At 37.1% G+C, this 21,426-nt stretch overlaps 2 protein-coding genes and 1 long non-coding RNA gene across 3 annotated transcripts; 2 read left to right on the top strand and 1 right to left on the bottom strand.

Annotated features, from left to right (window-relative positions):
* Nucleotides 1-10,791: 10,791 nt before the first annotated feature.
* LOC109580844 (uncharacterized) lies at nt 10,792-11,079 on the top strand. The gene is made up of 2 exons (XR_002184397.1): nt 10,792-10,854; nt 10,908-11,079. It is a non-coding gene; the product is annotated as an uncharacterized LOC109580844 (long non-coding RNA).
* Nucleotides 11,080-13,236: 2,157 nt separating this feature from the next.
* LOC100634182 (uncharacterized) lies at nt 13,237-14,804 on the top strand. The gene has a single exon (XM_011404467.2). It carries the CDS (start codon nt 13,237-13,239, stop codon nt 14,176-14,178), a length of 942 nt encoding a protein of 313 aa, XP_011402769.2. The 3' UTR covers nt 14,179-14,804.
* Nucleotides 14,805-17,272: 2,468 nt separating this feature from the next.
* Nucleotides 17,273-19,180, bottom strand: LOC105312095 (zinc finger BED domain-containing protein 1-like). The gene has a single exon (XM_011404466.1). It carries the CDS (start codon nt 19,178-19,180, stop codon nt 17,273-17,275), a length of 1,908 nt encoding a protein of 635 aa, XP_011402768.1.
* Nucleotides 19,181-21,426: the final 2,246 nt, after the last annotated feature.

Below are 21,426 nucleotides of genomic sequence, written 5' to 3'. Positions count from 1 at the left end.
TCATGTGACACAAATTGTCACAATGACAAAATTGTGACGATCTGAAATCTGATTGGGACTTCTTTTTTTGGTTGCGCGGAACAAGGGCAGGTAAGTCAAAATACCAGACCCTTCCCCGCCGTCCACCCCAATGACTGTAGGCTGGGCAATGGTCTGGGCGGCGAGACTATCCTCCCACATGGCTGATAACAATAGTTGCTAGGCAACATTACAGGAAGTGCGTGTCTCTGCAATTGATCTATATCAAACTATAGTATGTAACTTCATAAAACTATGGTTAGTGTTTATAATGTAAGTTTATGAAACAAACGACCAACCATACAGTTGTTCCTCAATCAACCGGAAATACTGTAGGATGATTCATTTTCGCAAATGCTAATGAGAATTTCCATTGAAACGGTTTAAATAGTTGCTATGGCGATTGACCACGTGTTTATACATTTACAGTGTTCAGCAGCTAATCAGCTATCTTTAGCAGCTTTAGTGGAGCCATCCAGCTCTCTTATCCCATTATATTCTTGTACAAACCTCTACTTTCGAGCTCTTTGATGCAAAATCCAAAATCAGTGCTGGTCCATCAGTCATGATTATAAACCACACCCAAGTCAATAAACAATATGTTTATTGACTTGGGTGTGGTTTATAATCATGACCTACAGGCCAGCATCAAAAAGCTCGAAGGTAGTGATCCATACAAGAATATAATGGGATAAAAAAGCTGAATGGCTCAACTAAAGCTGCTAAAGATAGCCGATTAGCTACTGAACACTGTAAATGTATAAACACGTGGTCAATTGCCATAGCAACTATCTAAACTGTTTCCATGGAAATTCTTATTAGCATTCACAAAAATTAATCGTACTAAGGTATGCTTTCTTAAGGAGCTTTAATTGCAATGACGCACCCACGCACCTTTTTGGCCGTTTATCCATTCCATTTATAATAAAAATACTCATATCTTCAGCACACACAATAATAGCTCCTTTCAATATTTCAGGGCAAATAGCCCATATTTTAACCTGGAAAACATGCGTTTTCATTACAGTTACAAAAAGTTACATAGCTTGGTGAGTAAAACAGACTGTTGCCTTTAGTCTTAGTACACTTTTGTCTTATACATGTACATTAAGCCTCCCTATATCTAGTTTCACTAGAAAGAGCAGGCTTTACTTTACATAAAAATAAAATAACATTTTGTGTCCCTTCTATAACAAGATAACAATTCAAATTTATAATTAAGCATTAAGAGTGACAATATCGAGTGCTGCTTTCTTTGTAGAAAGACTGATCCTCATTTGATGAAGCTTTCCAACTGGAGTGAGGAGTTAAAATCATTCATCACACAGCATTTGACTGTCACACCAGATTCTGATATTACAGTGTGTAAGAAGGACTATCTGGAAGCAAAATGCTATCATGTTGATGCAACCTATATCCCTAAATGGAAGCATAGATCAAATAATGTGCTACCCACACCTAGAGTATGTATTTACCTACTTTGTAATAGCAATGATAAAGCAATAAAAGCAACTTTTGCTTCAATTGAGTCACTTAACAATGCTATTGGGATCACATCTCAGGGCAATGGTGATATATATTTATGTAAAACACATTACAATCAAATATATATAAATATCAACCGTCCACGTACCTGTAGTTCATGCAATGCATCTCCAAAAGCTGGTAACACATTTCGCCACCACAGCCCTAATATAAAAAAGTGATAAAGTATTTAAAAGGAAATAGTGCTGAATATGATGCAGATGGGCAGTTGTGTGTTACTTGCTACAAGATACATGTGTCTATCCTTACTAACATTAAATCTCAATGTAATAATGAAAACCTGTCAGACGACAACAAGCTATGGGAACAATCATTGGAAGAAACAGATAATAAATTTACAATAGCCATTTTACAAGCTGTCATCATTGTAGCCAGAGAACTCCTTCAGGATAAAGCACTTCTCTTAACAGCAGTGTAGTAATGTACTATTATTCAATTTTAATGTTTATTAACTGATAAACTAATAATGTATTGACTAATAAGGACACATCTAGGAGAATTGTTGTTATGATTAATGTATGGCATGTCTTCTTTCTTTGGCATTGATAATTCTCCTTTTTAATCCTAGAAATAAAAGGATAACATAAGAGAGGGGAAATCCCAGCATTACATTGGCGCAGTGGGTACTCAATTTGGATCTTATAGCCTACTTGCCAGTAAAACAAACTCACTTCGTTTCTGGCATATAATTGTGCTCAGTCGCCATTTTTAGAATTGTTTTTCTGTGTCTCCTTTTCATATAGAGGCTGAGTGATGGCATCTAAGCCTGTTATACTCCCTGAAACCTCTGGTAATAAGATGCACTCATTTGATCATGCTGTCAGAGCTCTTGAAGTGCACTTTGAGTCCAAGGCAAGCAAGAACTCTACTTAGCAGACATTTCCACAAGCAGTAAGAAGCCCCTTGAGAGCTGGATGGAGTTTTCAGAAGAGCTACTATGCTTAGCTGCCAAAGCATATCCTGATTTGAGTAGAAAGGCTCATGAGCAGCTTGCCCTTACGTACTTCCTAAATTCTGTTAATGACAGTCAGACAGTACTATTAGTTAAACAGAAAAACCCTCTAAAGCCGTCATGTAGATTGAGAGTGTGTTGGCCTCTACTCATATTACCACATCTAGCCAAGAACCAGTTAGTGTACCTGTGCTGTCTGCCTCTCATGAAGATAAGCTCATGGACCACATTGCAAAGTTATCAGAGAAAGTTGACTCCATGAGCCAACAACAACAACTCCCACGTTATACACCACCGCAAACTCACCCACCTCGCAGGACATCGCTCCTCAAGCCCCTCGTAAGCCAGTGGTGTGTTACAGGTGTCATCAAGAAGGCCATTATGCCTGAGGCTGTGCTGCACCTCGTCAATACAAGCCAGGAAACAACCAACCTCCAGCCCCATAAAGGGTCCTGGGTCTGGAGGTGATTCTATCAATGTGACCCCACCTCTGCCACAATTGGTTATATCTCCAGTGAACTCTGCACTCACATTTCATTTTCCTTTCACATTGTTTGGTAAACCTTATAGCTTTCTTGTTGATACTGGTGCAGCTGCTACTCTTCTCAGTTACCATTACATCGCCTCACTAAGAAAACCCAATTTCATTGGTCACCAGAGTGTGCAGAGGCATTTAATCAGTTAAAGCAATTGTTAACCACAGCGCCTGTTTTGTCGTTCCCAGATTTTTCTCATAAGTTTATACTTGATACGGATGCAAGTAATGATGGTATTGGGGCTGTTTTGTCACAACACAAGGATAGTAAAGAGTTTGTTATTGCATATGCTAGTTGTTCACTCACTAGGGCAGAGAGAAATTACAGTGTGACCCGTAGAGAGCTACTTGCAGTCGTCACCTTCACTAACCATTTTCATCAGTACTTATTGGGACTGCAGTTTCTCCTACGGACAGACCATCGTTTACTGACATGGCTCACCAACTTCAAAAATCCAGAGGCACAGCTGGCACGCTGACTGGAGAAGCTGTCTGGATATTTGTTTGAAATTGTACATAGATCTGGCCTTAAGCATAATAATGCTGACTCTCTATCTAGGTACACTCATATGGACAATGCAGTAGTTGCAACAGTCTCAGGTTCTCCCTTTTCTCTATTCTCCCATTTTTCATCTGATATCTATAATTTTCAACTCCAAGATAGTGTAATTGAGCCGGTCCTAAATGAGATGAAGCTAGATATCAAGCCACCGCTGGACTCCTTGGCCAAGTATAGCGTTCAGACTTATAAGCTCTTTCAATTGTGGGACCAGCTACAATTGGTTGATGGGATATTATTTCGTTTCTTTCATGACTCTCAGTCTGATGCCCAATGGAAGCAGCTGGTAGTCCCCTCCTCTCTTCAGTCTGAAATTTTAGAACAGGTACATGCTGGTTCTGCTGGTGGTCATCTTGGTCAGCCAAAGACCCTTCAGAAACTGAAGATCAATTTTATTGGCCTGATCATTATAATGATGTAATGAGGTGGTGCTCACTATGTTCTTCATGTGTGACCAGAAAGTCTCCTCCAAAAGCAAAGGACCCACTTCAGCTATTCTGGTACGAAAACCAATGCAGATAATTGCAGTTGATCAATTCGGGCCCTTCCCACGTAGTCAAAAGGGTAATTGTTATATACTTGAAGTTGTTGCCTCTGATTATTTCACTAAATGGTGTGAAGCATATGCTATACCTAATATGGAAGCCATTACTGTTACTAAGTATTTGACTAACTAGATGTTCTTCCGTTTATCTCCCCATGAGGTTCTTCACTCAGACCAGGGTCGCCAATTTAATGGATTACTTTTATGGAAAATTTGCAGATTCGAAAATCTCAAAGCACTCCATATCATACTCAGTGTGACAATATGGTTGAGAGATTGAATCGCACACTCTTAAGTATGTTAGCTACATCCGCAAAGGATAATTCACTCAACTGGGAGGACTACCTACAACTGGTATGTTTTGCCTATAATACCAGTACTCATTCTTCTACCGGTTTTACTCCCTTTTATCTAATGTATGGGCGGGAACCACACCTTCCAGTAGACCTTAATTTTGGGGTTCATTCTCCTAGTTCTGAAGACTTGTCCATAGTTGCTTATTCCAGGCAGATGCAAATTATTCTCAATTATGCCTATCAAAAGGTTCGTAAAACTGTAGGGAATGTCCAGCAACAACAGAAGGCCCTCTATGACCACCATGTACATGGTACACCATATACAGGAGATATGGTTTGGTTATACTCTGCCGTTACGTCTCCTAACAGTCATCGGAAACTATACCATCATTGGACTGGGCCATATCAGATTCTCTCTAAATTGTCTCATCTAAACTATAAAATAGCTCCGACAAATGACTTGCGTAAGACATCTATTGTTCATTTTGACAGATGAAAGAAATGTCATTAGGTCCCAACTTACTATGTCTCACTCTTCTCCCTCTCTAATTACTCACACTGCTCAATATTGGTGAGGATGCAGAATTAGCAGATGGGCCTGAGGAAGTTCAGCCTGACAATCTTGATGATACCCCTTCCCATGATATTGACTTAACTGAGAATAATGATACCCTTTCTCCTATGGCAGATAGTCTTAACGCGTCTCTCCCTTCCCCCGTTATTCCACTCTACCCGTCTCTCGTTATCCCTCAAGACATCGTCTTCCTCCAGATAGAGGTCCATATATTTCTCACTAATGCAGGACGCATTTGTTTAGGAGGGGAGTTGTGTAGTAATGTACCATTATTCAATTGTAATGTTTATTAACTTATAAACTAGTAATGTATTGACTAAAAAGGACACACCTAGGAGGATTGTTGTTATGATTAATGTATCGCATGTCTTCTTTCTTTGGCTCTGATAATTATCCTTTTTAATCCTGGAAATAAAAGAGAATAATGTAAGAGAGGGGAAATCCCAGTATTACAGCAGCATGCCCTTATTTTCTGTAAGCCTACACAGGTCAAGCAAATACATGTACAGTAACAGCAGTGCAAGTAATGATAGAAACAGGAGATAGCACTGTGAAATTCAACTCTAGGTGGCTACTTCATCAGTTAATATCAACCTTAAAAAAATATTTAAATTTTCATTGCGTTCACAAAAAATTGGAACTATTATTTACAGACCTAATGGTGATCTATTGACCAGTTTGTCTTGGGCATTAGGGTGTAATCAACAGCACATCAACTACATGTATGTTTCTTTTATTAATGCCTCACCAAAACCATCACAACAATTTTTAAATAACAGTGCCAATTTTTTAAATCAGCTTATTCATGAAGAAATTACCAAAACCTCTCAAGATCCTTCCACTAATGATCCTTCAAAATTGTCAATTGACAAATACTTAAATAATGTCAATCTCATCTTATAGCATTTTTATATATACAGCACTGGACATGCGCAAGTTGACAAACGCAGCTTATGCAAACTAAGATAAACTATACACACACGATACACACACTATGTACACTAAAAGTAGTCATGATAGCCTGTACTGTATAGTGAGTGTATAGTGAGTGTATGGTGCATGTATGACTAGTACACTATCTAGTGAGTATGTTGTTAGTGTATAGTGTATCATGTACTAATATCAGCAAACTGATGTACATTACACGTTACAGACATAAAACTATACACACAGAGATGCACGCACTTTACACTAGTTTGTTTGTCAACTTGCACCTGTCCAGTGCTGTAGCAATGCAATGCGCTAAATTACGACAACGGTCAGAGTCATATAATCATATAAAAAAGTTTGTAAATTTTATATTCTCTGTTGCCTCATGTATAGTGTTAAACCAAACAAACTACTCCGCTTCACAATCTCTTGACTGACATAGTATTATCTCATGGTGGTTCTCAACAGCTAGTTAAAGTACTTAATCATCTCGGATGTGCTTCATCAGTAGACACACATGACAGATTCGTAACTTCTTATGCTGAACAACAGCATGAAGTCAGCATTTGGAAGGTTTATCAACATCCGTATTTACAATCGCTAGTGTTGACAATTTCGACATGCTGCAAAGTCATGCTGCTGTGTACTCTGGGAGTAAGCAAAGAAGTTTTCATGGTACAACTGTGCAGCTAATACAACCATAACCAACACTGTTTTTTTCTCCTTCCACTACTGAAAGTACATTTACTTCAATACAAAGAGCACCTGAAACTATACCCTCCCCTGAAGTTTTACCCTCCCATGAAGTTTTACCCACAACTAATCCCCATAATTTACGATGCCACATTTCACAGTCACCATCAAGCTCACCTTATAAACTTGGTAAGGTGGGTCCAAAAAGACGCCAAACGGTATCAGTGAGAAATCTTGAAACATCATTTAACCAAACTTTACCAGCTACATCACATTTTTTATCTCCATATCAGCATCTTGTACTAGAGAACTTTCTCATTTCACCTGCAGAACAACAAGAGGTAGACAGTATTAATAACTCAATTATCAATTATATGTTTCAAAAAGTTGGATGCCGGCATTAAACAATGGAAGATATACGTGTGTTCATAAAATTAAAAAATCCTATACAATCTCCATCTGTCATACATTATATGGAATTAATTAATGAAACCGCCGACACCGAGGAAACGATGTTACATGTTGCAGAAGATCTTCTTAATACTTTTCCGACTGATTCACAGCAAGAATGGGTTGTTTTGGCAGGAGATGGAAAAACATACATTGATCTCCCCAACTTCAAACGGCATTATGGAACACTATTAAATAAATTAATAATCTTCCCTGGTGACTGGCACACATTGAAAAATTATCAGATGACACTAATGAAGGCATCTTTTGCTGCAGGTTTACGTGAAATTGCTAAGGCATGGGGCTACAACAGCACAACACTAAATTCATTAGAAAAGTGCAGTAATTTTAAAAGAACCCATCACTTCATACTTCAGGTGTGGGAAGCCTTACACATTTCTATGCTGGTCACATTTATTCACAGTCACAATAAGCAAACTTAATTTTGTTGATGAGATAAGAGAACTAGTTTTGGTTAGCAGTGAAGGTAATGTTGCTCCTCTCGAACTAATTAGTAAAGTAAATGAAAAAGTGCAAGACAATAGAATGAAAGAGCTTTTTTTTAATTTTCTTAACACTCAAGCAGAAAAAGACAAAACATGGCAATTTTGGAAAGGTTTTGTTTCTGAGAAATGCTTAGCATATGTCACACTCTTTTTGTCAATTAGAGGTAGTAATTGGCACTTGCAAAAAGCAAGTTTAAAGTCGATGGCTCTAATATTTGCTGCCTTAGACAGGGACAATTATCAAAGAATAATACCGACACATCTCGCAGACCAACAGATAATGCCATCACATATTCTAGATTTCTTTTCATCGGGAGGCTTCACAGTACACATAACAGGTGATGAATGGAAAGCTGGAGGAATTGATGAGGCACACGAAATGTGCATTAACAAAGATATAAAAGGAGCTGTTACATACCCAACATTAAGTTATATACAAAAAACATCTACATTTCTTAATTACAGAATTAAGCTGTCTAAAAATATTTTTCAACAAATTTTTCCTAAAAATACTAATACAGGAACAACACCATCAATTTTCAGCACTGCAATAGAACAAAAAAAACAAGAAAATATTAATGCCATGATTAAATGCATTGCTGAAAACAATCTCATCTCACTTAGTTTTGAAAATGGCAGGGGTTTAATTAATACCTTCACTGGAAAAGAGGCAAGTCTGGAACAGATGCACGACATGATTAATATACGACTTATTGGTCAGACTGCAACAGAATCATCCATTACACACAACATTTTAGGACAATCAAGCATTACAAACTCAACAATAAGGCAAAAAAGATTATTAACAATGTCAACTAAAAAAATCAGTAAGAAAGGAGTGTCTGCAAAAGATAGAGAAAATAACAGAGTAATTAAATGTCTTCAACGTCGCCTAGCTCGGTGCAATCACACTGGACAGGCACTTCAATCAGAACATGAACAGTATTCGTTTTTACCAAGAGCATTAGCTGACGAAAATGGAATACCCCATAAGTCTCCAGAATCACATCAGACTGGCAAATTACAGACAAGATACAGGGAATCAACTCCCTGTGTTTTACTAATGTAACTGATACTCAATGGGTACCTCAAACTGTCATAATTGAGGCTATGTTTATTATTAACACCAAGCATTAGCGCAATACTAAAACAATATCAGAGTATGCCAAGTTGCTTTTCACTCGTTTTGTTAAAGAACAATTTTCGTCTGGAATTACTGAAGTACACCTTATCTTCAATAAGCCTTGCACTAACAGATTTAACCATAAACAATTCAAGCAAGCAAGAAGAGATGAGAGTGTCAGCACTCATGAGCATAAAGGGTTTGACTCAACCAGCAGCACACCTGTTGCTTGGCGTGAAGTTCTTCAATGTAGAATATGTAAATATCGACAAATACATGCAATTGGCTTGAGCTTTTTTCAGTTAGGCAGATTTGGGTACAAGAAGATCCAAAGATTGTTTTAGCTGGCTGTTTATAGTTTGGATTGTAAAACAAAGTGCAACAACTGTACCACAGCCAGAACCATGCTACATGTATAGTTCTAATTCTTTTGAAGCAGATCAGATGCTTTGGAGACAAGCTAGTATGTGCCCAGGTAGCAGAGTACTACTATACTCTCCTGATACAGATGTGTACAATATTGGTGTAACTCTTGTTGCCCATATTCAAAAGAAAATCATAGTGCATCTAAATATGCCTCATACCTTGGAAAAGAAGGATTTGTATCTAAACAATCTAGTATCTAGTTTACAGAATGATCCAGATCTCACTTCAATACCCTAGCAACATATACCACAAGTTATGGTGTCTCTTTTTGTTGGAACTGGCTCTGACTTTACGTCATATTTTAAATCTGTTGGAAAGTCAACATTTTTAAATATTTTTTTCCTCAATACCCATTTCATTTGTGGTAGTGCTATGCCTGGTTCTTTAGCAGAAATAAGTTATAGTCAGAGTAACAGTAGTTTTTTATCATTTCTGAGACTAATTGGATCTGTGTACTTCAAAAGGCATCTCTCAGGATTCATCTCAAATTTTGAACATGAAACACCAGAGCAGCTTTATAACTCAATAAATGAATTGCAACCATCAAAAGAAAGGCATAAAACATGGCTATCAAAAATAAGATCTGTCGTTAGCGACCAAATTTTTTCTGAAGAGGAAAGAATGCCTACTGTTACTGCCTTATGGCGACATTGGCAACATACAACATATATTTGCAACCTATGGAATCGTTCAATACAGTCAGATATTTATTCTAATTTACCTCTGCCTGAACAAAGTGGATGGATACTCAATGACACTCATACTCTATAGACTGGGAGGATCCTGAAAAAGAAAAGGAAATCAGGAGAAATATAGATTTTCTTTTAAAAGGATGTGGTTGCAAAAAAGGGATGTCTAACGGCTAGACAAGGGTGCAAACAAAAGTCTATATCATGCGGTCCAGGTTGTGTATGCAATGGATGCTAGAACACATCTACATGTGTACACCTAGTGCTTCTATTGCTGAAAATACAGCATTAAACAGTGATGGTAATTTTGATGAAGAACTCTCATTGGACTCTGATGATAGTAGTGATTTGGAAACAGAACTAGTTACAGACACTGACCACTTAATGAGTATTAAAGGGTAAGTCCGGTGTATTTTTGGTGAAGTTTTTTATTGGCTTAATATGATTGCCTGACCATAATAATGATGTATTCCAACTCCAATTGTCTTTAAAAAATTTTCACTGAGATATGAGCCTTCAAGAATACTCATTTTTTGTTACTTCCTGTCTGTGGGTGTGGCTAAATGTGACGTCACTAAAGGTTTAGATGCAGCTAAATCCATTCCTTTATAGGGAGAAATAATCCTTTATTCTCATGCCTAGTAATGCAATAGCACTAATTTAAAGATTGGGATCATAAGTTTTCATCATTCTAAGCATGCAACTGCAAGAAAAAGACTCAAAATAGCAAACAAGAAAATTTGCCTACTTATGGTATCATGACATTTTCTTGCAGTTACATGCTTAGAATAATGAAAGCTAATGATCCCAATCTTTAAATTAGTGCTATTGCATTACTAGGCACGAGAATAAAGGATTATTTCCCCCTATAAAGGAATGGATTTAGCCATAGATAATAGAGTATACAGGGATTGGAAACGGGCCGTAGCAACAGGAAAATGCTAGTTGATAGTACCGTAAATAATTTTTCTAATTACTCGTATGTAAAATTTAAATGGCTGAAAGTTGAAAAAGGTAAGCAAACTCCTCAGGTGGTTTTTTGTTGCATAAAGTCTTATTTTGTATAGGTAACCCTTCAATAATGTTGAGAGACATTTTTCCTGCTTGCCCAAGCTGTCTGCTGTAGCAATGTATCTGTTTGCAGTTTAAATTCAGTGTTTTATGAATTAGCAATCATTATTGATCACATTTACTATAATTAGTTCTATATTTTGATTTGTACAACCTATTGAATAGAAATTGTGTTGGCGATCTCCGGTGTGTTCTAAGCAATACGATGGTGTGATAGTTAATGTCACAGACCCTTTGGTTTTTATGTTAAGGGTACAAAACAAACCTCTCAAACTAATCAGTAAATTTATTGTTACAGAAAGATGCAATCGTATTTCCAAACGAAACATAGTGGGCGACCTCCACATTATGGATCTCTATTGAGTGGCTGAATAAGTTATTGTCTTCTGTCTAACACTACTGAGATAAGGGTACAAAACAAAATGTCATTCTAAGCATTCTCATTCCAGAGCAAATATTCAGTGCAAATGATGATGCTAGCAACATAAAAATTTGTCTAGAGATAGATGCTAGTCTCTTCTACTTCCTTTGATATAAATAATGACATACAGTGACACTACTGCTGGAATGACAGGTCTCAAAAAGACAGCTCTTGCTCAAAGACAGCCTCCGTTGCTAGGCGTTGCTAGATGCAAATGTCAACTAGCATCCGTATCCTAGGGATGTATACGGAGATACCCCGTTTCCAATCCCTCTGTACTCTATTATCTATGATTTAGCTGCATCTAAACCTCTAGTGACGTCACATTTAGCCACACCCACAGAGAGGAAGTAACAAAAAATGAGTATCTTTGAAGGCTCATATCTCAGTGAAAATTTTTTTTAGACAATGGGAGTTGGAATACATCATTATTATGGTCAGGCAATCATATTAAGCCAATAAAAAAATTCACCAAAAATACACCGGACTTACCCTTTAATGAGTATGAAATATCATTATTTATGTTTAACAGTGGTACACTTCTGTCTTTCACTATTATAAAAAGTTTATATTACATTTTGTTTGAGGAAAACTTTGTTGCAGCCAATATAGAATACAAATTTCTGTGTCTGGCAAATAATGCAATACTATATTGGAGTTGAATGGACCTTTTGCACTTAAGCGTTATCCAGCCATTCTAGCTGTAGGAGCCACTTTGAGCTATCTTTTTGTTTCAGTATACTCTATTTATCTCTTCTGTAAATTCTTTGGTTACTGTTTTGGCTTTTATAGCATTTTATCATAGGAACATTCTCATCCATTGGCAATTCCCATTTTTCTAAATTTTGCTTTCAGGAGCCAGGGCACTTGCCCCTCCATTGCTATGAAGACAGAAGTATATTCAGCTGAGTCCTATGACTAGCGTCTATCATCAGACTTGCTCAGTCTATCAGAACCAGGTATGGTGGAATAAGTCACTCAGTTGTCATGTTTCAGCTGGAGTGTGGATGATTATTCTTGGTTTTCACAATAATTATTCATGACTTTTAATTGGGGATATGAATCATCATTGCGTCACGTTGACAAGTGCCACACCCCATTGTGGGAATCAGCCATTTCAGCCATTGCCGACAATGGTAAACAACTGCTGTGTTGTAGGCTGCCACAACTACGTAGGAAAGAAAGGTTGCCTGAGGTTCTTTTCTTTTCCCTTAAAGAACAAAAAGAGATGCAAACTATGGGCAGAGGCAGTGAGAAGAGCAAGGTGGAAGCCAAAGAAGCATACTAGGATATGCAATGAGCACTTCACTGAAGGTAGCTTGTAACATTTATTCTAATGGTGGTACTAATTTTTAGGCAAGCCACATGATAGTCCTGAGCATGTGGACTATGTTCCATCCATCTTTCCTGCTGCATACAAACGTAGCAAGAGAAAACAAGCAGAAGAGTTTTGAAAAGGTTAAAGGAGGAAAAGGAAGGAGGAGAAACACCAGAGCTAGAGGAAAGTTCAAGTTCTGAAACAGAGAATGAACAATTAAAGAAAATGGAAGAAGAAGTCATAAGAAATCAGGAGTATTTAATGAATGAGGATTATCAGTTGCGTGCTATGTATGAAGAGATAGAGCAACAAAAGAAGCATAAAGAGGAGAGAAGGAGGGAAGAAGAGAAATTGAGGAAATTGAAAGATTGTTTTATTTGAGACTTGCAGAAGTAGAGGCTGTGGAGCATGAAGGGATGGACAAATGGAAGATGAAAATGAGGAAGTGTCCCTATTGCAGGATATCAGTGCAGCTGAGGATGAAAGAATGGAGGCATTATTACCGCAGGACAAGGACATTTGTCCTACTGATGATTTGAGTAACAACAGTACTACAGAAAGTAAAGAACATAAGGAGTTAGTTACAATGCGGTTGAAGGTGGCTAAGTTAGAATTGAGATTAAAGAAAGTGACATTCTCAGTGGAACTGTTAAAAGACAACGACAAGCTTGTTTTATTGTACACTGGATTACCATCATGGCCGGTTTTCATGCACACTTTTCAATTTGTATCAAAATTTGTTACTCCTTCTCTAGTACTGAGTCTTGAGGATGAAATGCTACTTACTCTTTTACGCCTTCGGCTAGACTTGACTCTGAATGATTTAGCAGTAAGATTTGCAGTTTCTCTACCAACAGTGTCAAGAATTTTTGATAAATGGATCGATGCTTTGTATGCATGTCTTCAGTTCCTTATAAAATGGCCATCCGGAGAGATTTGCACTCAAAATATGCCACCATTCATAAAAGAGCTATATCCTGCCCGTAGATGCATTATAGACTGTACAGAAATTTTTATAGAAAAGCCATCAGGATACGTTACACGAAGCAAGACCTTTTCAAATTATAAGAAACACAATACTGCGAAGCTATTAATTGCTATCACTCCTTCTAGATCAATTTCTTTTGTCTCAAAGTGTTGGGGTGGCAAAGTCTCTGATAAAGTTTTGACCCCCCAGGAGAGTGGCTTTCTTTCACTATTAGAGCGTGGTGATGTTGTTCTTGCTGACAGAGGGTTTACAATTAGTGATGATGTTGGGTTGGTAGGTGCAAAATTAGAAATCCCAGCTTTTACAAGAGGAAAAGGTCAGTTGTCACAACGAGATGTTGAAATGACCAAGAATTTATCACATGTACGAGTACATGTTGAACGAGTAATTGGGCTTTTGAAAATGAAATATAAAATTCTGAAAGGGACTCTTCCTATTTGTATTCTAAAACACAAATCTGACTCCAATGTTGCCAACATTGATAAAATAGTTACTGTTTGTGCAGCACTTACAAATCTATCAAAATGTATTATCAAGTAATTGTTTAAGTCTGAATGTATGATAAGTAAAGTATAAATACTAACAAGAGTAATTTAAAATATTGCAGTTACACACAGTCAGGGCAGTACCATTGACCAACTGGTTCCTCTGTTATGTTTACACAGGCAAAGTGAAACCATCCATATTTACAAAATTGACAATCACAAAATATCATTTTTCCATATTCTCCTTTACGACAAAAACAAAATAATTGGTCTTTTTCACTGGGATGAGCATCTGCATTGCCACTAAGTAATTTTGGGAGGATTACTTTAATAAAAAATTTGTCCAATTTTTCCTTCACTGACTTGTAAAATGCTTCAACCAATTTAATTCTTTCTATATAAATTCCTTTTTTTGTCCAACAGACAAAATCAGTGTATTTAGAGACTACAATGCCCATTTGCCCTTGTATCTGGTAATAATATTGATGTGTTTTCAATAATTCATGCTGCCCATGCTCAGATACTTTCAAGTATGCACATTCAGTTGGTTGGCCATCTCGAACACTATATGGACATTTAATTTCTAAAATACCATTTCCACAACACTGGCATGAAATTAATCCATCTGGTGATGCACCCAAATGTGGGGAGTTAATGTTTACATGTAAACCCGTCAATTTAACTTTAAAATCTTCATGATCCTTTAAAGCAATTGCTTCATATGACTTTCTTGCAACCATTTCATTCTCAATGCCCCATTGTAGTGCAGGAACAAACACAGCAGATGAATTGCATTCTTTGAAAGTATGCTTTTAAGAGACTGAGCAGGCTTAGATAATGTCGTTCCACAGATTGCATAAAAGTTGGAACTTGTTAGTCGACCATATCTGTGCTCCCACCAGTGAGAAGACCGATATTAAAGCATACTTGCTTGGGTCAAGTACTCTGACTCAGCTGCAGTGATTTTCATTTTTTCATTAAAATACAGCTGGCATTCTTTACTGAGGTCTTGAGGTGACAGATTTTTGTACTTGGGGTCATAGCAAGAAGATAATGGTCGCGGAAGAGATTTTATAACAGGAGAAAGGGGGGGAAGAATCATTTGCTACAGGCTTGAATGCTGTTATCACTGCAGAATTTGGATTGATAACACTGAGTTCTTCAATGAATTCCAATCTCTCATCTTCAGTTGAATTTGCAATTTTTCTTTTTTAGCTGGTTGTGCATATGATTGGCTTGCTGCTTCATCCCTTTTATTTACAGAAGGCTTTGAAAAGTCTATTCCAATTATTTCTGATGGGTTGTGAAATAAGACAATAATTATTGTTTATGGAAACTGCTAAGGAGGCTTTACTTACTTTCAAAGAGTAAAATTGATTCCATTTTCGAAAACTTGAAGTGCAAGCAGTATATCCACTTTTCACTGCAGTTTCAACTTTAAAAAGTATTGCTGCAGCATGGGAGCAACCTTCACCAAGCCAATAGAATAGACAATGAAGTAATGGAACAGCACTAAAACTCACCCAGCCATGCATGTGCAGTGACAGGTTACAATATCTCCGTTATCTTTCACAGCTACCCATGAAGTATGAGCTTTATCAACAGAACTTTGACTGGGATTAACAATTGCCATTAAGATAAAGTGGATGATCCAGCCTCCCAAACTTCAATTTCTCTGACATGACCACTTTTAAAATAATTATACCCATCCATACTCTTCCACTGAAGAAGTTGCTTCTTCGTGTACAATCCAGGTCTTTCAATAAAATAGCAAACAAGCGTAACAGTGTAAAAAATATTCCTATAATTGATTTCACCACCTTGCAAGTACAGCTTGATTTTTATTAAGACTTATAGAGGCTCTCTCTACTTTGTGATGCTTGTAGAGAAGTCTTTAGACAGTATCTTTATGTTCTCTTGCTGTTAGAAAGCTCTTAACTTTGTCCCATGTGTAAGCCGCCATTTTGTTTGCCGTGGCCACACCCATTACGTAAAGGAGCGTGGGCGGGTGGTTGCTAAGGCTTATAAATTTTGTTATTTCTCCAATACAACATGTATGGAAGAAATGTAAGTGTGGACATACAAATATATATATATATATACAAACATCGCACATGGGTGAAATCAATTATAGGAACGACCTGGGGGCTACGCCCCCAGGTCGTTAAAAATATGCCCAAATTCAATGGGTGGCCATTTACTCTGCTATCAACAAATTTTGGCAAATTTTCAGGTTGGTATGGATCATCTGTAGCCTTAAGCCCCAACAGGTTCAGTTTCTCGACGTATCTCCTTTTCTGAAGCGGATCCAAGCCTTCAAAGTATTTACTTGCCATTGCCATGCTAGTACACATGGGTGATCTTTCCCACAATTGGGCGTGGCACTTATCATCGTGACACCATTCTGATTCATATCCACAGGTTATTATGGTTAATATTCAATGAATAAATTATCTTGAAAAAGAAGAATGACCATCTTTTCATTTCTTAAAATTATAGGCTTAGTCTTTAATCACATGTAAGAAGCATTCCAAGGAACATAAGTGTGCTGGAAGAGTTCAGCATCATGTAACTAGCTATTAATAGCAACGTCCAAAACACTTCCATCATTACATGATTTTTATATTTTATTTATGATAAAAATTGATGTTAATTACAATAATTATCTTTGTTATCATTGAGATAGTCTCAAATTATTGTGTACATGCTGTTAATATCATAAAGTATGAGTAAATACATAAATAGTTGTCTACACAAATGCAATGTAATGACCTAACTGTGATAACAACAATAATAATAATAAATCTAGCAACAACACCCATAATGTTTTTTTTATAATTTAAAATAACTAGTAAAACTGTTGGGAGATGATACAAATGGTGTACGAGCCATGAACGAGTCCTGAATGTGATGATTCCTCTCTGCAAGTATTGGATAGCAACTGACAGATAATACGACATGAGGTGCTCATACAATACAACCAGTGAATTAGTGATGGGCAATTACATATTTACTCATTGACGATTATTGGTTTATCAACTTTTCACGATTATAACAATAATCACGATTATAATGTGCAATGAGTGTATATATGCACAAAAAGTGTATGTATAAGAAAAATTAACAAAAATCACTCTTAGTCCATGTTCTTAGCCAAAAAAAACAAGTTTATTGACATTTTCTGGTAGTAGACGATTACGAGAGTCACTGGCTATGTGGCCAGATAGACTAAACATCCTTTCAGAAGGGACACTTGTCCCACAAATCGACAAGTACTTCCTTGCCACTTGAGCTATAGTTGGATACCGCACATCTTCTCTTCTCGACCAACTCAAAGGATCACCCTCTGGTTCCAAAAAAGGAGCCTCCAGATATAGAGTAATCTCTAAGTTTATCTTCTCCTCAGGACTGAGAGTTGAATGTGATTGTGATGTGGTTTGGTCATCTTTCTCAATACTTGCAAGTAATCCTGCTAAGCCTTTGAGCTTCTTTGAAGGAGGAGGCTCTAGCACCTGTGTTGTTGTAGTGGTACTGCAAGGTGGTGAGTAAAATTCCATACATTCCTTTTTCATAACTTCAACTATTTCTTCTTTTCTCTCTAAATGTCGGTGCTTAAATCGTGGGTCAACAAATGAAGCAAGACTAAGAGTATTATAAAAATCTTCGTCCTCTCCATATCTATTCTGTAAATCAGACCATATAATATTCTTCATTCTTGCCTTCAGCTGGTTATCAGCACTTTCTGGCTCTAGTACGCTTTTGACATGCTTCGATACTGGAATAACTGCTGATGCTGTAACTTGTTTTTCTCCAGCAAGAGCATCAGTTAAACTTGACAATGGCTTAAGTACATCATAAACAATTTCCAAAGTTGTAAATTCAGCATCATTAGGCATTTTATGCCAATACTTTCTTTCATCTGCAATGACAGCAGATATTGCTTGCTGCTGCTCTAGTATACGAGAAATCATGGAAAACGTAGACCCCCGACGAGTAGATACGTCTCCCATTATCTTGTGTTGAGGGAGATCAAGTTGCCGTTGCTTCTCACGTAAGTCTCTTGTTTTCTTCCAACTACGATGAAATAGCTCAACCAAAGAATGACATCGTGCTAATGCTCTCTGTACCTGTTGAATATCTAGTCCTTTCTTAATTGCAAGGTCCAAATTGTGACCAAAGCAGCTTACTCTGAGAATGTTTAAATTTCTGTATGCTGCTACAACATTAGATCCATTATCTGTGGTCATTGCAACAAGTCTAGTCACATCAAGATTCCAATTTTCCAGAATATCTGTCGTGGTTTCAGCTATGTTCTCACCCGTATGATCAGCGTATAAAGGTACAGTATCCAAGCAATATGATGTCAAATTCCAACTAGCATCTATGAAATGAATGGTGAACGCTAAATAGGGATCACATGACCCACTAGTCCACAAATCAGTTGTGCTAGAGAAAAAGGAAGCTTTAGTAAAAGCTGGCTGGAATTTGTTATCTCTTATATCAGAATACAGTGATGGAATTTCATGCTCTGTGAAATGCTTTCTGCTTGGTACCTCATACCTAGGATTTAACTTTGACAACAAGTGTTTAAATCCTGGCTTAGTAACAGTGAAAACAGGCATAGCATCCTTTGCAATGTAGAAAGTTACAGCTTTATTTAACTCTTTTGCTTCAGAACTGTGAGCACTGTACTTACCCAACCTCTTTGGAGTTTCCTGTAAGGTAAGTTGTACCATACTAGGCTGCTTATCAGGATGAGAGTCTCCTCTTTTACTCGGTATCTCCGGTGCTAACTGAGAATAAATGGCTGGATGATTGTCTCGTAAATGTTGAAATAAGTTAGTTGTATTACTTCCTTTTGCTTGAACACCTTTGCCACATGTTAGACACATCGGCCGCTCCTTTTCACTTTCAATGACCTTCCCTTTCTCATCTGACCTTATACCAAACTCCTTCCACACGCAGCTCTTTGTGTTTTTCTTCTTGATGACATAAGATCCAGCCACGTTTGATACACCGGGTGTAGACTCTGTAGAGATTGCCTGCCTAGCTGCCATTACTAAGTAGACATGTGCTTGATGGGCGTGGTTTTACAATAATCGTTTTATTAAAATAATATACGGTTAAATAATAGTTTATTATAAATAATCGCTAGATAATTGCAAAACCGGTTTATCACACATCACTACAGTGAATGTACAGATAAAGAATGAGCTCTTCATGCCTCAACTATCAATAAAGAAGCCAACCTATAGTTTTAATAAGTCAAAAGATGGTCATAATCATCCACACTCCAGCTGCAACGCTGCAACATGACAACTGAGTGACTTATTCCAACGTACCTGGTTCTCATGGACTGAGACTAAGTCTGATGATAGACGATAGTCATAGGACTCAGATGAATACACTTCTGTCTTCATAGCAATGGAGGGGCAAGCGCCCTGGCTCCTGAAAGCAAAATTTAGAAAAACGGGAATTGCCAATGGATGAGAATATTCCTATGATAAAATGCTACAAAAGCCAAAACAGCAACCAAAAAACTTACAGAAGAGATAAATAGAGTATACTGAAACAAAAGGACAGCTCAAAGTGGCTCCTACAGCTAGAATGGCTGGATAAAAGAGAAGCTTGTTCAGCCTGTCTTTCCTCCAAAAATCCGCCATTTTACCACCACTTTGGGTGCACATTAATTAGAATCGCTCAAAGGCAAAAGGTCCATTCATAGATACTGTATACATAGATAAGAAACATTCCAAACCGGATGAAACAATCCGGGTTACTTTCAGTCACTTACCTAAACCACCCACGTGTGATTAAGGCTACCGTTTATTCTTCAGTAATAAACATGTAAAAATGTTAGTAAGGTAAAATTGATTCAATTAGATGACTCCAAGGGAAGCAAACATGTTTTACTAATGTATTAAGTACTTCTTTCAAGTAACTTAAAGCAAAAACAAAAGTTAAAGAATTACTTAGTGACTTAAAACATGAAGTTTATAAAACTGTAAAAAAATAACAAAACAATCTCCTGTCACAAGACCCATATAATACTACATAGTTAGGTGCACTCTATCAATCTGAAAGGACAAAACCTCCCAAACAAGATCATGTTGTGAGTGAATGTGTTTTAAAAAATGGTGTTCCAGTGAACAGTTTATTCCTTTTACAACAAGAAACTGGACATTATATAACAAGTTTTGTACATAAAACGATGCAGAATAACGAGATAAATTGAAAGAAAGTGACCAAACTGGAATAACAAGAACAGGCTTCTAGAGCTGCGCGATAGTGATAAAATCACTATCACGATATTTGCCTCAATTACTATCCCAATAGTGAAACTATCACAATATAATAGCTTTTATGTGTTTAGTTTATTAATTTTAAATTAAAATGATACAACTCAACAATGCAATAAATGTGCATATTGTTATGTACGTATTATTGCTTGATGTGTTGTCTAACTAGTAAGCATAATCGTTGTTCATTTACGCTTTACTGAACCCTTGTATAAAGCTCTACCAAATATCACTCTTAAATTGCTATCATTGCCATGACTATAACACTTAATGGCTAAAAATGTGGTTATAGCACAGATGCTGCCTAGACTGGCTGGCTAGATCCACTATCACAATAGCTTAAATACTACTATCACATCATGATAGCTTCTATACTATCGCGATAGTGAATATATTCGAAACTATCGCCCAGCTCTACAGGCTTCCCATAAATGTGAAAAAAACTCATCAAAAGCACACAAGTCCTTGAGTTATGCCACATACATGTAGTTTTCCGTATAAACTCCATATCTGGATCTCTGGTGCTAATAGAAGGGCGGTGTGGTTTTCTCTTTCACAGGATACCATATTAATATCGGTATTCAGCAGCAAAAACAAGTTCTCGCCTGTTTCATCATCAGCAAAAGTCATGTCCAGAAATTGGAATGGAACTTCCGGTCATTAAAATTTAATGATATTCATTGCAATAATTAAATATTACCATGGTAACGAGTAATGGTGGAGAAGAAATGGATGTAAGGTCTCTGTTTGAAGCAATATAACTTCTTTATAGTGTAAAGCTGGGACTTTATTAGACTATGAAGGCTTTCTACAAGTCTTATGGACCAAGCAAGAGGTGTTATTTCTTTAAAATTTGTTTATCTAGACGGCAAGCGTGGCACTGCTACATCGGACTACATATGGCACTTGTATCCTTGCTTATAGTGGTATTCTTTGTTTGGAGAAGATGTTAGACACTTACTTGATCAATATAGTATTCTCTAAAACACTGAAATGCTTGTTGT

This window comes from Amphimedon queenslandica, unplaced genomic scaffold, assembly GCF_000090795.2.
Source record: "Amphimedon queenslandica unplaced genomic scaffold, v1.1 AMPQUscaffold_13474, whole genome shotgun sequence".
NCBI lineage: Eukaryota > Metazoa > Porifera > Demospongiae > Haplosclerida > Niphatidae > Amphimedon > Amphimedon queenslandica.
Note: the sequence above shows the minus strand (reverse complement) of the source record. Positions and strands in the feature narration are given on the sequence as shown.